The sequence below is a fragment of the Lepidochelys kempii genome, chromosome 2 (assembly GCF_965140285.1).
Source record: "Lepidochelys kempii isolate rLepKem1 chromosome 2, rLepKem1.hap1, whole genome shotgun sequence".
Lineage (NCBI taxonomy): Eukaryota > Metazoa > Chordata > Testudines > Cheloniidae > Lepidochelys > Lepidochelys kempii.
The window spans coordinates 112,646,310-112,663,966 of record NC_136381.1 but is presented as its reverse complement, the minus strand read 5'-3'; the positions used below and the strand labels follow the sequence as shown (position 1 = coordinate 112,663,966).

The window sequence follows — 17,657 nt, the reverse complement described above, 5'->3', positions numbered from 1 at the left end:
GAATACTGCATGCAGCTGCATACAGTCACTCCATCTCAAAAATATACATATTAGAATTGGAAAAAGTACAGAGAAAGGCAACAAAAATTATTAGGGGTATGGAACAGATTCCCTATGAGGAGAGATTAAGAAGATTGGGACTATCTGAAAAGAGACAGCTAAGGGGAGATGTGACAGAAGTCTACACAATCATGAATGGCATGGAGAAAGTGAATAAGGAAGTGTTATTCACTCCTTCACATAACACAAGAACCAAGGGTCACCCGATGAAATTAATATGCAACAGGTTTAAAACAAACAAAAGGAAGTACTTCTTCACATAATGCAAAGACAACCTGTGGAACTCATTGCCAGGGGATGTTGTGAAGGCCAAAACTATAACTGGGTTCAAAAAAAGAATGAGATAGGTTCACAGAGGATATGTCCATCAATGGCTATTAGCCCCTATTTTCTGGGTGTCCCTAAGCCTCTGACTGCCAGATGCTGGGACTCGACGATAGGGGATGGATCACTCAATAAATGCCCTATTCTGTTCATTCACTCTGAAGCATCCGGCACCGGCCACTGTCAGAAGACAGGATACTGGACCATTTGTCTGATCCAATATGGTCTGTCTTATGTTTGTTCACTACTGGCTTTTGATGTCTCCCTGAACGCACTGCTCTGGTAGTGGTGCCAGGAACTCTGGGAGCGAAGCTTAGAAAAGATACTACAATTGAACTGTTCAGAATAGTGCTAGTTTGGACACTGGGCAAAGCTTCATTGGTTCAGAATGTGAACTGACAGGGTCACGCTGAGCCATTTGCGCCTGAACCAATTCTATACCACCCATTCAGTTAGGAACAGTTCAATTCTGTAGTGCAGGCATGGTCCTAGGCAATGGTAAGTCCATCCCTCCTCTCAGGCTGTGGTGGTGGTGGTGGAGGTGGTGGTAATTCGCTTTGTTTTGGGGCAATGTTTGTTCTTTTTATTATCTTTGCAAACTATAAATTCTGTATGTATACATTTCATACCTGCACCTTGAGTTTGGGAATATGAGCGCTGTAGGCTGGTGGGCTGTTCCAGCAGCCAGAAAGGGAAGCAAACTCCATGCCCAGGTCCCTGCATGGTAGATGGTTTATAACAAAGGAGATAAACGACACAAAATAACAACTCAGCTGAAAAATGTTGCTTGCTATCCCCAGACTTTTCCCTGCCTCAACCAGCCAAGGAGAAAGAGGCCACAGTGTTCTTCCCCTGTGACCCAGTTTTTTCTTCCTTATATATCCTGTCTGGCCAGGGATAGCAAGGATCCTGTCATAGGATGACTGGCCCTGTTAAGAGGGACTGGGTTCAGTTCACCTGTGACTAATTAGCTGCCTCTCAATGGGGCCTCATAGACAGTACCTGGCCTCTATAAAGAGCCTTGAAGTAGTTAGGACAGCGTATGTGTGTGGGTACATGTGTACTGGTGGGAGCTCTCTGGGATAGCTGCATGGTGCTTCCCAGAGTCCCCTGGTGAAGGAAGCAGTAGACAGCTAAAAGGATCAGGGAATTACCCTGTAGCCCGCTCTTCTGTACAGGGACAGGGTCCTGGGAAAGGACCCAGGATGGACTAGGATTTTAAGCCCAGGCCAGGGAGGGCAGACACTGATTGCATGGGAGTTTTGTTTAGGCCCAGAATGGCTGGATGCTATTTATTCAGCTTCTTCATTTGGGGCCTTGACAGAGGTGGATTAAGATTTATTGGGGCCCTGGGCACAAAGAACATTGCCCCCCCCCCCACACATACACCCTGCCATGGAGCCCCATCCTCTGCTTCTCCCTTTCCCCCCATGGCCCTGCCTCCTGGCCTGGCCAGAAGCCGGGCTGTGGTAAGAGCTGCCCAGAGAGCCTGGGCTGCTGTGGGGAGTCCTGGACCCTCCACCTGTCCTAGACAGCGCACCCTGGGAAGCTGGGACATGGGCCCGGGGCTGTTCTCAGGCACCCCGGCTCCTCGCCCAGGGCAGATGGAGGGTCTGGGGTTCCCCAGGCTCCCTGGGTGGCTTTTATTACAGTCTAGGGTGACCATACGTCCTATTTTGGCCAGGACAGTCCCCTTTTTAAGCCCTGCCCTGGACGTCCTGACTTTTTTGGCAAAACTAGGTATTTGTCCATCATCAATTGGCAAGAGCAAATGGGATAAATGCCCAGCTTTGCCAAAAAGGGACTTGGGGCGGTAGCAGCTCTGTGTGGGGGGAGGGGAGAAGGGATTCGGGGGGGCCCTAGAAGGGAAGGTCTGTATACCAATACAAGGAGCAAAGGAGCAGTGTGTATACATGTTTAAAAGAGAGGGGAAATTTTGGCTGTCTAAAAGGCTAATTCAAATGGGGAAGGAATGAATCTGAGTGAGGGTGAGAGGGGAGCTGCAAAAAGCCTACATAGCTTATATATAACATACTGGGCTGTCTGGAAAAAAACAGCTATGGGGGTATTTATTGAAGACAACAAAGAAACCGTGTACAGTTGCTACACTTTATTTTACTGCCTTTATTGTTTTAAGTAAGTTAGAACTGCCTATCATATTGCAACTTGTTTAATAAAGAAAAACATTTAATGATTTAAAATACTTCAATTATTCCTGTTTAACACAGATACGAGATGTAACTTTTTCTTTTTAAGTAGTTTGAGAAGCTGATGTAGTAAGAGCATCTCAGCACAGGCTGTGGAGCCAGAAAAATGAGTTCTCTTCTTTGCTAGGTGGTCTTTGCTTCTGGCATAACTTTGCATTGTCTGTTTCCACATCATAAAATTATTTTTACTTACTTACCTCCCAAGCAGGGAGTAAGGATTAATTATTTAGCTTTTATAAAGCAGCTTGAAATTTAAAAATACTAAATATAAAATAAATATTTATTGGGAAAACACTAGATCGTAAGCTGCTGAGGGCAGGAGCCTTGTTTATTTACATGTCAAAGAATCAAACACTGATGTAAAACAGTCAACATAGAAATAAATATGAATGAAAATAAATGGTTCACCGCACTAAAAATTTGGCTATCTTAAAGTTGTCACCTTGTCAATAAATTGTTTGGTTTTGAATTAACCCTGCTGATACTTGTGACAGTAGTTTTGGAGCCTGTAATTTCAGGTGAGTGAGTGTGGACAGCTGCAGATGTCTGTACACATAACACAGCATTATGCCAGAGAACTCTGCCTAAGTTCCAAATATTGTAATAGCTGAGACATGAGTTTTTTTATTAAAACAGTATCTATTGGTAAGTGTTGGAGACTGGCAGTCAGGACTCTTGAGTTCTCTAACTAGCAGTGATACTTGATTCACTTTGTGCTTGACTGTAGGTAATTCACTAACCTCTGTGCATATCACTATACCCATGTGTAAAATGAGGGGAAGGAGAGGGGGTGGTAGCTCCGAGTGGGAGGAAGGGGGGAGAGGGATTCGGGGGGCAGCACCGTACGGGGTATGTGGGGAATATGCTCACCCTATAACTCCTGCATCCGGCCTAGCCAGGGAGCGGTGCCTCAGGGGGAAGAGGAGGAGCTGGGTGGCAGGGAGAGAGGGGGGTGGGGCAGGGGGTGGGGCCAGAGTTCCGGCAATCCTGAGGGGCCCCCCAATTCGCCGGGGCCCCTGGGGACAGGCCCCAGGGGCCCATAAGGTAATCTACCACTGAGCCTTGAGTATATTAAGAGGACATGGAAGGAAGCCTGGTACCCCATTCTGAAGGATGAGTGGGATGGAAGAGTCTGGACTGGCAGAAGATGACAGAGCTAAGTGATAAATTTTGAGCTATTAAATTGGGACTTTCTTTTCAGCTTGTAAAGGGTTATTCTGAAGCCCATATTTTAATAACTGAGCCTGGAACATGGATGGCTTTGGCTTAAAGTGCAGTGGTGGGGTGATCTGAGGGATACTGAGATGGGCGAGCCAAGGCCAGAATCCTGGGGCGGGATGGTCCTGCCACAAGGGAGTGTCTCAGGAGGGCCTGCCTGGAAATCAATCCCTCACCTTTTTCCAGGCTGTGGCTTTACCTTGTCATAAGCACATTTTATAGACAATAAAACACATAAGTCCATCAATGGCTGTTAGCCAGGATGGTCAGGGGGACAACCTGGTGAAGCTCAAATGATGCCAATCACGAAGTTGGCTCTAAGAGCATCAATGTGTTACTTTTTCTTCCAGCTTAAACATCTTATTCTATCTTACACACACACATTATAGCAATAAACACCCCAACTGACTGAGGGTCACAACATTACCATGAGCTAATATTCCATTCTTTCTTTTAAGAATTGTAAGAAAGAGTTCAACCACCAAAAGGAGAAAATGGTCTTGCCTCTGAGATACTTGTCTGTTTTCAAGAGCCTTTTGAGAGTGAAGAGGCTACTCTTTCAGAAGTATGACCTCCTGGTGGCTTTAAGGGACAAGGAAGAAATGGAGAAAGAATGGAGCTTTGATTAAACAGGAACAAGCAAATTACCCAGTGCAGCTGCAGAGACAATATGTATGCTGTACTGCTGAATAATCTGATTGCTTTTTTTTTGTTTTGGTTTGGTTTTTTTGGTTTGTATAACTGGGCCAAATGTTAGTCACTAGCAATTCTCTAAACACTGGGCTAGTAACTGAACTGGTCAAGGAAAAGGAAAGCGAGCAAACGACCACCATCTTTCTCTCATTGGCCCATGCAGAAAATAAGGGTGAATTTCTGGTCCCACTGATGTCTCTATGCAGATGACTCTAGACCAGTGGTTCCCAAACTTGTTCCGCCGCTTGTGCAGGGAAAACCCCTGGCAGGCCGGGCTGGTTTGTTTACCTGCCGTGTCCGCAGGTTCAGCTGATCGTGGCTCCCAGTGGCCACAGTTTGCTGCTCCAGGCCAATGGGGGCTGCGGGAAGCGGCAGCCAGCACATCCCTCAGCCTGTGCCGCTTCCCACAGCCATTGGCCTGAAGCGGTGAACCGCGGCCAGAGGGAGCCACGGTTGGTCGAATCTGTGGACACGGCAGGTAAACAAACCGGCCTGCCAGGGGGCTTACCCTCGCAAGCCGTGTGCCAAAGTTTGCTAATCCCGGTCTAGATTTTTACACCCTTACCCACCTTTCTCTGTGAGTAGCCCTACTGAAATCACTGATACCATTCAAAGTAAGTAATTTGTCAGAATCCTGGCTCCTTTGAATTTGATTTCCATTTATATGGTTTTGGAAGACTCCCAGGCCAAAATTTACAAATGTAGGTATTTAAAGTTAAGGCATTTAAAACTATATTTAGGTACCCTTCTGCTAAAGAGTGGCCTGACTTTCAGAGGTGCTGTGTACCCAGGGTTCTCCAATTCATGACTTGGAGTTGCAGGTGCTCAGCATCTCTGAAAAGCACTAAAGCAGGCCAGTTATCTAGGGCCAGGTTGACACTACAAACTTACTTAGGTATAACTGCATTGCTCAGGGGTGTGAAAAATCTACACCCCTGAGCAACATAGTTATATTGACCTTAACACCCCTGGGTAGACAGCACTATGTCGGCGGGAGAGCTTCTCCCACCTATGTAGCTACTGCCTTTCGCAGAGGTGGAGTTTTTAAGTCAATAGGAGAGCTCTCTTCCGTCAGCTTAGAGAGTCTTTACCAGAAGCGCTACAGCAGTGCAGCTGCATCAATGCAGCTGTGCCAATGCAAGTTTGTAGTGTAGACCAGTCCTAGGTATTTAAATATGGACTTAGGGGTCTACTTCTAGGCACCATGTTTGAATATTTTGGGCTCTGATTTAATTTTTAGTATTGATTACAAAGAAATATGCAGTTTCTGCAGTCACGCTTGGTCTCTGTTAAACAGGTATTTTATAAGAATAAGCTCAGGAGACTAAATTCTGTCCTCAGTTATACCAGATGTAAATTCAAAGTAACTCCATTGATTTATTCCAGGTTCACAGTGATATAGCTGAGAGAAGAATTTGACCTAAGGTCATTCCTTAAATAGAAGGCTATAAAAAGATTTCAGACTTAACTACTGACTTCAAGACCCTGTACCAATCTATTTTACTGCACCTCCAGGAGCTGTTGAGAAATGTGAAATTAAATTTGTAAATAACTAAATAAATTTTTGCATTACCCACTGGTGTTTTTGTGTGTATATGTGCATAGTTCAGATTGATTATGAAGTGACACAGTATAGTTTATGATGTCATATGATAACAGAAGTTAGCAACACCAGGATTGTTCTACCCAAATTTATTCTCCAGCATTCATGAAACTGGACATACTGATAATATGCTTCAATCTGAACAAAAAGAGGCAAATGCACATTTACAATACCAGTTGCTCCCCCCTCCCGCAACATCACTCCCAGCTTATTTAAAACAACACTCAAATGGCACATCAGTTTCTCTTGTGCCTTGTTAATACTCAGTATTCACTGAACTCCTTTTTTCTAGAAACTGACTGAAGAGCCAGATTCTGAACTCATTGTTTGCATATATGCTGACTGCAATAAATAACCCCCAGTTTCCAAACCCAGCATTTCTATGCGACTCAAACAGTTGCAGCCACCAACTAAAAAAAAAAAAAAGCAGGGGGGAGGGGGAGAGGAGTTATGCAGGGCAGTGAAGGCACGTGGTCCTGGAGAAAATGAGATTGAAAATTAATGAAAAAGCTTGTTCACTGCCTGTAAAAACAAATAACTCCAATCAAGCATAAGAGAGGGGAATCACTGTTCAGCATCAGAGGAAAAGCTTTAAAAATGGACACTGAGGGGTATATTATTCTCAACTTGAAAAACTGGGCTCAGTAGCACTGCAGCTCTGAGATGAAAAAATAATAATACATTTTCCTTCACTGTGAGAGAAATTAAAACCACAGGCCAGATTCAATGGTGCAAGAAGCTGTCAACGATAGCTTGATGCAGGGAGCTCGCCCTGATGCGGAGGGCAGGTACTACTAATTCTGCCATTCTCCCTTAGATTTTCTGCTGGATCAGGGCAGCTTTCTATTTTGGCGAGGACTACATAGGAGTCTGCTAGCACTGTGACAGGCACAGAACTCCCAGCCTAGAAGGATGGGTGGCTACGGCGGCTTTAACCCACCTTTGTACTCTCCCAATCTTGGGCTGTCTGGGACTGAAGAGGTCCCCAGCATAAGTTAGCCTTGGGGCTGTCTAAGGTATGGCCCCCTTTCAGGACTTCTTATTATTTATTTTACCATAGCTCCTAGGAGCCCTAGTCATGGACAAGGATCCCACTATGCTAGGCACTGTACAAACATAGGGGGAAAAACAGATGCCCCAAGGAATTTATAATCTAAGTGTAAGACAAGAAACAAGCAACAGGTACATGCAGACAGTGCAAGGAAACAATGAGACAGTATTGGTCAGCATGATATGCAGTGGTCTTAGAACACAAAGCAGCCTCATCATTGTCATTTTTTTTTTTTTTTTACAGGTATCACAGCAAAGGAGAGCTTTAAGGAGGATTGCCTTCCTGCAGTGGTTCCGCATCTATGGGCGGACACCTCTAGTGGGGTCGCTCTGTTAGTGGGTGGGGTCACAGCAATCCTGAGTGCGCAGGATTGTAAAATGGCATCCTCTGTACAGCATGACCTCACATGTATGGCGTATGCGAGATCACACTCCATGGTGGACACCACTGATGTGCAGAACAAAACGGCATCCTCTCTCAAGCCTGATTTTGCACCTCCGAGGTGATGCTGTGCAGAGGACACTGTTTTAAAATGGCATCCTTCAGATTGTCTGGGGTCATAGGAAACAATACATCTGAAAATGGGGTCATGCAGAGAAGAGGTTTGGGAACCATTTCCTAATGGCTGTGAACCTCCAAAGTCTGCCTGCTGCAGTGCCACCCCTGACAAGCCCCCTATCCTGGGGCTTAGAATGGGCTCCTTGGAAGGCAACCCGACAGCTGTCTTCTGCAGTGTGTGTGCCAAAGGAACCCTCCCCCAGCTGCAACCGGGGCTTTTAGGACCCCTTTATGACATTCAGGCCTGTTAACCAAGCAAAAAGGAGACAGAGCAGAGTTGAGGATGCCACCTCTAGAATTAAGAATGCAGAAAAGGCTTAAGTTATAACACCACACTCCCACCCGACCCCTATTTTTACTCACTTGTGACTTCCCCCAAAATTCTTCTTATGGGCTGATATTTTTCATGTTTGGTTTCTGCACAGAAGATGTTTGTTTTAAACTGAAGCTGATTATGTTCAGCTGTTTTGGGAATTACAAAAAAAAACTTGACAACATTATTTTCTATTCTCACCACCAGTTTTTATCATACCTCAAAAATTGCTGAAATTTGAAAGTTCAAATGTTGATTTAGAGACTTCAAGTGCCTGAAAATCCACCACATCCCTCCTATATTTTTCCAGTGGTTAATCACCCTCACTGTTACCTGCACCTTCTTTCTAGTCTGAATTTGTCTACTTCAGCTTCCAGTCACCTCTTAACCTTCTCTTGGATAAACTACGCAGATGAAGCTTCTTTAATCTCTTATTTAAGGCAGATTTTCCAGATCTCAAATAATTCTTCTCTTTTCTGCACCTAGTGTGGATTAGCCAACAGGCTGACAGGGCCCGTGTCCAGGGGCCCCAGCCAACTGGGGGGGTCCCGGAAAATGGTCGCTTTGCCCCAGCAGACATCTGCCGTGTGGCAGCAGAAGCCCAGAGCCCTGGCAGCAGCACTGGGCGTGGCGGGGGAAGCCCCCACGCCCCAACCCCACTCTCTGGAGGAAGCACAAGGCAGTGGGGGAAGCCCCAACGCCCGGACTCCAGCAGATACCACAGGATGGACAGGGCAGGGGAAGCCCCAATGTCCCGACCCTGCTCCCCGGCAGAAGCGCCCAGCATCCAGACCCTGGCTGCAGGCCTGGGATGGAGGAGCTCTGACTCCCTGCCGCAACCTCAGGGCTGGGGCAGGGGAACAGAGCTTCTCCAGTCTTGGGGCCACAGTGGAGGGTGGCAGAAGGGAGCAAACAGGGGCCGCAGTGGGCAGGGCAGAATGGTGTGGGGCCAGGGGCAATGCCGCAAGCAGAAGGAGCAGAACGGGGGCGGGACCATTGGGGGGGCCCCCCACTTGCTCTGGCCACGGCCCCACAAAACCGTAATCAGCCTCTGTCTGAACCTTCCCTATTTTGTCAACATCCATTTTGAGATGAGGATCCCACGGTATTCAGTGCTGTACAAACACAGAAGAAGATACCGTCCCTCTCCTAAGAGGCTTACAGTCTAAGGTCGTGATCCTGCAAACACTTATGCATGTGTTTAACTTTACTCCCTCCCTCAAGCAGTCCCAGTGGTTTCAGTGGGACAATGTACATGCTTAAGCATGTGTGTAAATTTATGCAGAATCCAAGCCTAAGGAAGCAGGTTGTATAGAATTGTTGATAGATTGACTATTTTTGTTTTTGGGTTCTTAATGTTCTGACTTAACAAATGCCATCTGGAGGACTCCCAGTAGAATTCCCCCCCCCCCCTAAACTTACAGGTGCATGCTTCTGGTGCCAGCAATGCACAGCTAGGCATGCTGGGCACCATTTCCCGATTTTAAGCAGTGTCTGTTGGACTTTTTTTCTCCTCCTTTTTAAGATAAAGCTGGCATTACTGCAACATTAAGGTTAAGAAACAAAGAACCCAATCCAATTTGCTATTAAAATCAACAGAAAGATTCTGATTGACTTCCATGGGAGCTGCTTCCAAGCAATCAAAAGTCAGGAAATTCCAAAAGTAAATGTGGGTATTGCATTGGTAATTTGGCCACATTGCACATATGTAGTATCTTGTATTCCTGTCTGTCTTCTTAACCAGTAATACGTTAAGATTTAAATTTATATTATGTAATATTTTATGGTACAGATATAGGATGTGCAATAAAGCTAAGTCAGGATTACTAAAGCAACCTTAACTTTGAGAATTTCTGGATTTTTTTAATATTGTTTTTTTCGATCAACATCATATTAAGACTATTTTTTTATTTAATTTTCTCTTTATTTTACAAAAGTGTATTTTGGATATTTTAAAAATATTTTTGCTTCATTCTTTTTTCTTTTGCTCTGTTGTTTCCCTACCCTGAAAACTGTTCTATCTAGTGTTTGCTTTCAACAGCTGAGAGATAGCCCCGCTGCATGCTTTTCATTGGGCAGACTGACATCATTCTCTACTTTGAGTCCTGACTCAACTTTTAGCACAATGCCTGAAACCACACAGCCTGTGGGCACAGCAAGATCAACATGAGAGTACACGTGTGCATTCTGCTGCACTGTAAGCACATTGCCTTGTTAATGAGGAATCAGCCAAATAATAGGTTTGATAGTGCGTGGTTAAATTAGGCAATATAAATTGTAAAAGTTGCCCATTATAGAAAGGAGATCCTGTTGAAAAATCATTACCATGAAAGTCCAATGTCTACTTCTACATGTCTCCCTGTAAAGGACAGATGATTTGAGTACAGGGAGTGTTATATCTTACAATAAAATGCTTGTCATGAACAGATGTAGATTATTACTTATTTTGTTTATAGTAGTTACCAACAGGAAGAAAAAGAAAGTTACCTTCCCTTAGTCTAATTATTATTAATGATTTGGAACCTTGATCAGTTCCACATGTGCTGTGTTTGGTCCATTTGCAGGATCAAATGGTGGGGCAAGATTCCCCATATCGAAATCCTGAATCATTGTCGAATGTCTGGAATTCAAAGCATTCTCATAAACACTCAGCTGCATTAGTCTGGGCATCTCGTTCTATTGCCAATTTGAGAATACTCAGGACCATATTTTATGGTCATCTAATGTAAGGTACCTGTTCTCGTGGTGGCCAATAGAAATGATATAAAGACACACTGAAGTCAAACGTGAAAGTATATTAGGTTGATCCCAACAACTGGGAAGCAACAGCCCACGACAAAGCAAGGTGGCTGCAGATATGTCATGTCACCATTAACTGCTTTGAAGCAAGGCACATTAATACCTTCCGTGAAAAATGTGAACAGCACAAAGCAAGGATACAACAGCCTGCAAAGATCATGGACAATCTTGTCTGTCTCCCACATAACCATGTTTCTTGCATTAGTCTGACCTTGCATGTACATGTTCACCTATAGCATTTGCTGAATCCTGGTACATGGACACTGACATGAGATTCCATCATTAATGATTTGCACAGGCACCGGCTTTTCCCTCTGCCTGGGGGTGCTCAATGCCCGCTCAACCCCGGGCCCTGCCCCCACTCCACTCCACTCCACCCTCCCATGCTCCCACCCCACCTCTTCCTGCCCCAGCTCTGCCCAGGCCCTGCTCCTACTCCACTCCTTCCCCCAAGGCCCCATCCCTAACCCGCTTCTTCTCACCCAGTTCCACCTCCTCCCCCCAAGTGTGCCTTGTCCCCACTCCTCTCCCGCAGCGGCTCCTGCACGCCGTGGAACAGCTGATTGTGGCGGCAGGTGGTGCTGGGAAGGAGGGGTAGGAGTTGATTGGTGAGGTAGCCAGCGGACAGGAGGTTCTGGGGGTAAGAGGAGAGCTGGCTGCTAGTGGGTGCTGAGCATCTGCTATTTTTTTCCTTGGGTGCTCCAGCCATGGAGCACCCACAGACTCAGCACCTATAATGATTTGCATTACAGTAGTGCTTAGTGGCCTCTATTGAGATTGGGGACCCATTGTGCTAAGTGTGGTGTATTTGCACAGCAAGAGAAAGTCCCTGCCTGATCCATTTAAAATCTAAACAGAGAAAGTATGTGGGGGAGAAGGATTATTATCCCCATTTTACAGATGAGGAACAGAGATTAAGGTCCAGATCCTCAAAGGTATGTAGGCACCTAACTCCCATTTATTTTTATTGGGAGTTAGGCACCTAAATACCTTTGAAAATCTGGGCCTAAGTGACTTGCCCAAGGTTACAGAGAAAGTCTGTGGCAGAGCTAGGAACTGCACCCAGATCTCCTAAGTCCCAGGCCAGTGCCTGAACTACAAGACCTTCCTAGACCATAAGAACAGCTATACTGGATCAGACCAGTAGCCAATCTAGCCAAGTATCCTGTCTTCTGACAGTGGCCAATGCCAGGTACTTCAGAAAGAATGAACAGAACATGCAATCATTGAGTGATCCATCCCACTGTCCACTCCTAGCTTCTGGCAGTCAAAGGCTAAGGACACCTAGGGCATGGGGCTGCATTACTGACCATCTTGGCTAACTGCTATTGATGGACCTATCCTCTATGAACTTACCTAATTTTTTTTTTGAATCCCATTATATTTTTGGCATTCACCCCCGGCAACAAGTTTCATAGGCTGACTCTGTGTTGGGTGAAGAAGTACTTTCTTTTGTTTGTTTTAAACCTCCTGTATATTAATTTCATTGGATGACCCCTAGTTCTTGTGTGATGTGGAGTAAATAACACTTCCTGATTCATCTTCTCCATGCCATTTATAATTTTACAGACCTTGGATATATATCCCCTTCATCGTCTCTTTTCTAAGCTGAACAGTTCCAGTCTTTGCAATCTCTCCTCATACGGAAGCTGTTCCATACCCATAATCATTTTTGTTGCCCTTCTCTGTACCTTTTCCAACTCTAATATATCTTTTTTGAGATGAGGCAACCAGAACTGCATGCAGTATTCAAGATGTGGGCATACCATGGATTTATATAGAGGCAATATGATATTTTCTGCCTTATTATTTATCCTAATGGTTCCTAACATTGGTAGCTTTTTTGGTTGCCACTGCACACGAAGTGGATGTTTTCAGAAGACTATCTATAATGACTCCAAGATCCTTCTTCTCAAGAAACTACCTAGAAACCCAATTTAAATGTCACACACTATATACAGGGGGGTTGATTAATTTCTGCTGGTGTACGTATGTATAAAAATCACCCCATCCCCTCCCCTGTGTGCCAGCAGGGACAGCTTCATCCCAGGTGCACTGCCCAGGGAAGGCAGCTTTGAAGAACAGCCAGGGTGCCATAGGAGCCCTACAAGCAGAGGCTGCTCAAAGGATTGGCTAAATCAGCACAGCCTGTGGGCATTAGCCGGGAAGAGCCACCTTTCACTGCTGGGGTTGTGGATGGCTCCAGGACCCCTGCTGGAGTGGGGGGGGAGGGAGGAGGAAGTGTCTTGAGACACTGCAGCCACTTTTCAGATATACTTTGTGCCACCAGGGACTGCAGACTGTTTCTTCGGCAGAAATAGTAGAACCTAGATGGGAAGAGAGACCGGTAACCTTTTCCTCTATGGACTAAAAAAGTTGTAATGTGAGGAAAGGGAACTACGATTAGAGTTAACCAGATAACCAATTCTTTGAATACAGTAACACATATCATACAAGGTGTTTGGCAAGGAGGCTGTAATTCTTTTCTACCACGTGTCCTACAAAATATTGTCATATGGCAATCTTACGGTATCCACACCTTACCTCAGAAGACTTCTCTACTTGTATGTTCTAGTCTTATCATTACATTGTACATCTTATCTTGTACATCATTATTCTAACTTGCTTGACCCAAAGCATCCCGGAGCCTGTAATATCAGACTCCCATATAACCAACATAAACTGACTCATACTGAACACTTGACAAAGCCAGGTTCTCAGCCCCTTCGTACTGCTTGACCAGTCTCCTCAGTGTAACAGAACCACTAGGTAGAACAGATCTGGCATAGCTGGCTTTTTGTCACCCTCATCAAAGTCCTGGGAGGAGGGGATATGGCCAGGCAAAAGGGGATGTAGCTGATGCACCTCTGCTCCAGCTATCTGTGGCTGCTGGAATATCCACACGGGTGCAGTTTAAACTAGGAGGCCATCTTTGCACTCCCCTGATTCCTTTTCATCCTTGGACTCAGGTTAGAGCAGCCTCACTATGCCCAGGGGCTCTGAGAGGCATGGATTAGAGTTGGTTTCCCCAGTTATACACTGCCAGATAGCCAGTTACACCTGTTTTGTGGCCAATATGCATCACCACAGGGGCTCAGCAAGGCCGAAGATCTGGCCGTAAACATTTAATATAGCTTGTTTTCAATAGGCTATACAAAAATCCTTGCTTTTGGTTTTTGATGTGGTTAGCTATTTTAATGCATTTGACCTCCCAAAATAATCATCACTAGACATGCTATAGTTTGAATTCAAAACCATTCTACTACTAACTGGATTGGGTCTACGCCGAACTCTTCTTTAGTGAACTAATCTTTCTGAAATCTACTGCACTGTTATGTTCACCAGGGCTTACGAAAGCTAGTTATCAGTTCTCTTTTTTATTTTGTTCTCTTTCCAAAGACTAGCATACAGTAAGCTAAGAAAAACACAGGAATGGGGCACTGCAGCAGACATGAGATGTAGCTGTACTCTTCCTTTCATCAGAAACACAAACCACACCATTCTTACAGCAATAAACATGAAATGCATCACATTAAATCCCTTATTTCTTTAGCATAATATAACGTCTCCTATGAGCTCTCTCTCATATTACCATCCTGATCAATCAGGTATGTGAGGTTTTCTAGGCAACAGGTGTTTTTTGAAACAAAATACAACCTTCGGTTCAGCTTATTATGTGAAAGAGACAGCAGCTGCAAGCATAATGCTTAGGACACATGGTCTATAAGACACCCAGAAGAAAAACACTCCTGGTTCTGCTTGTTACGGTAAAGCACAGATGTTGTTGCAGCAGCAAGTAGAAACATAAAGCAACTATAGTCTGTGTTTCATGTTGTAAATTCAGAGACTAAAATTTCAGAATATTTTAACAGGTTACAAACAGAATCCCATTTTCTTTATACAATGGAAACTTGCTAATAGTTTCTATAGCTCTGAACAAACACTCTTTATTATTGTATTTATATTCCAGGAGCACCCACAATATGTCAGCACTGCCCACATTTTCAGGAAGATTAAATCTTTTCATTTAAGTATTCTTTTAAGTGGACTAATTTGTGTATGTCAAATGGTAGCCAGCTTAGAGTGGATTTACTCAATTAGCAGAGGTCTGCGGCTGGATTTGCAGTGTACCCATTACCATAGAGGAGATTCGGGATTCCATATGTAAATTAGCCCATGTCATTGTTTTGTTTGTTTGTTAGGATGCAATACTAAGGTTTCCTATTTATCATGGGGTTTTATACTGCTGCCCATCAATTGCAATAGTGAAGTTCATAGTGAACTTCATGGTGGCTCTGGCACTTCTCTATTTTTGAGGTCAAATCTCTGCTTAGGGCCTGGTTTTTGTTTTTAAAAATATTTTATTATTATTTTATAATTTGTATTCCCATAGCGCCTAGGGAATTCCCCTCCCTTTTTTAGCTTGTTTTGTTTTATTTTTTGCTGGTAGGGGCTTCAGGCTACAAGTGTTGGGAGTGTCATTTTTATGGTAGGAAGGCTTTTTCGAAGAGCCAGATTTTGCAGCAATTTCTAAAGACAGTCAGACTCTGGATCCGCCTGATCTCCTGATCCATTCCAATATGCTAGAGCTTCCTGACTGAGGCACTCTAACCCTATTGGACAATAATGTATAAAACCATACAAGAGACCCAGTTCAGAGAGCAACCTCAGAACTCTTGTACCTTGAGCAGACTGGATGCAAGGGTCTTTTGAATATGATGCTCTCAGCCGCTAAGGTGAGACACCCTGTCTTTGCAAACTCAGTGGATGCTGCATGTTTCCCTTGCTACAGGGTTTGTGGGGTAGAGTAGCAGCACCAGTGAATTAGGCAAGGATTAATTCATACGGGGAAAGGCGTGGTCACACAGCTCTATTGAGATGAGGGAAAATCCCTGACCCTCTTTCACCTCCAACTCAGATCAGCTAACTGACTTTGAGCGATGAGCCTCCCATTTACATGTAGCTTTATGACATTACCAGGATAGACAGGATGTTGCAAGCTGTGATCAGATGAATCCATCCTTTGTCCCTCTGCTACAGAAAGTGAGCTGTAGCTCACGAAAGCTTATGCTCAAATAAATTTGTTAGTCTCTAAGGTGCCACAAGTACTCCTTTTCTTTTTAGAAAATACAGTATACTTCTGATTATCAAAACAGTGTGGGGGACACAGATTTTATCTCAGTAATTGGGAGTTTAGATAATCGAGGGCAGGAGCCATTCAGCAACAGGGTGGTCTCCCCCAGGGCCAGAAGCTTGTCCTCCTCCTCCTTCTCACAGTGCTTGCCAGGGGTCTCTGCTCTGCCCCACTCATTCAATCCCATGACAGCAGGGCTGCAGAGGGCCCCCTGTACTGCCACGGCTGGTGACACTTGATCCCTGCAGATGCAAGGTGAGGGAGGGAGGTCTTAGTGGGGCACAGCAGAGATCCCCCGTACAGGACTCTGCTCTGCCCTGCCAGGGCTGCAGCCTTCCCTGCACCTTGTACCTGCAGGGATTGGGTGTCACTGACCCTGCAGCTGTACAGGGAGCCCTCTCCAGCCCTGCTCACTCACTCCCATGACAGGGCTGCAGAGGGCTCCACACACTCCCATTCAGCAGCAGGGTGGCCTCCCCATGCCTGGGGGCTCCTCCTCACAGTCCTGGCCAGGGGTCTCTGTGCTGTTATCAGAACCTCCTCATTATCTGAATCCCATCCTTATCCCCCAGCATGAGAAACATGCCACAGAGAGTTATGTATCTCATGCTGGGGGACCAGAAGGGATTAAGATAATGTGTATAAGATAATGAGTATATTGTCACTGAATTTTAGAAAAGACAGTTTAAAAAAAATAAAAAGCCAGATCACAAAAGGGAGGTATCAGCACATAAAATGACCACATTCAGTGTGAATTAACTTTGTCTTTATAAAACTTCCTTGTTACAAAATTTATTGCAAAAGAAAAAAGAAACAGGCATAGATTTAAAAAATTGGGCAGATTAAAAACAATTTAATAATTTAAAACAAAACAAAATAGGCAAAAGTCCTGAAAATAAAGAAAGCAGATGAGGATTAAAATTAAAAAAACCCCAAAACTTAAGATCTGGAACCGAGTTGTTCACATTAATACCTTCTTACTTCATATTGCTTTTTATTCACTTGTTGCACCTTGTCTTTAATTAGGCCCCTATCCTGCAAATATTCATGCTCTTGCTGAACTGTATGCAATGGAACTACTCATATTGTGTATGCTAATGCATATGTGTAAGGTTTTTTTTTCTATATTAGCGCCTTGGATGGTAAACTCTTTGTGACAGGGACTGTATCATATTTTGTGTTCATACAACCACTAGTACAATGCAGTTTTATCCGACTGAGACCTCTAGGAACTACTACTACTAATAATTAAAGCAACAGAAATGAGAATTCCATAGCCCTCTCCACAATCAAGGCTGGTAGAGGAGGTTTTGTGTATTTAGAGACAACCACAGTTATATTGGGGAAAAATGGGAAAATACTCACATGTATCTTCACATCACCTTCCAGGATCTTGCTATTCCTGAGAAACTCAGCCACACTCCCATTTAACAGTCTATCAAAGGCTTCTACGTACGGTGCTACACCTTTGGGAGAAAGGCATTTCATTACAACTGGTTCATAAAGGCAGTAATTTGTAATACTGTCCTTTGCTGCCAGAGGGAAAAATACTGTAGAAATGGGAAAAAATTGTTGTAATCTTTTGCCATATTCACTGATTTGTAAAATCAGTGAAAATTAATGCATCACCATTATTTCCAGCAACAACCAAACAATATTGCTCCCAGTGGAACCTAGCTTGCAGCGTGAAAATAATG

General features: G+C 44.4%; 1 protein-coding gene across 2 annotated transcripts in view; it reads right to left on the bottom strand.

Annotated features, from left to right (window-relative positions):
* CAP2 (cyclase associated actin cytoskeleton regulatory protein 2) overlaps positions 1 to 17,657 on the bottom strand; it is an 87,748-nt gene that overhangs the window by 54,963 nt on the left and 15,128 nt on the right. For both annotated transcript variants that reach the window (XM_073331990.2, XM_073331989.2), the window contains exon 3: positions 17,326 to 17,426. In XM_073331990.2, the coding sequence (XP_073188091.1) occupies positions 17,326 to 17,426 (101 nt within the window). The remainder of the gene's footprint in view (positions 1 to 17,325; positions 17,427 to 17,657) is intronic.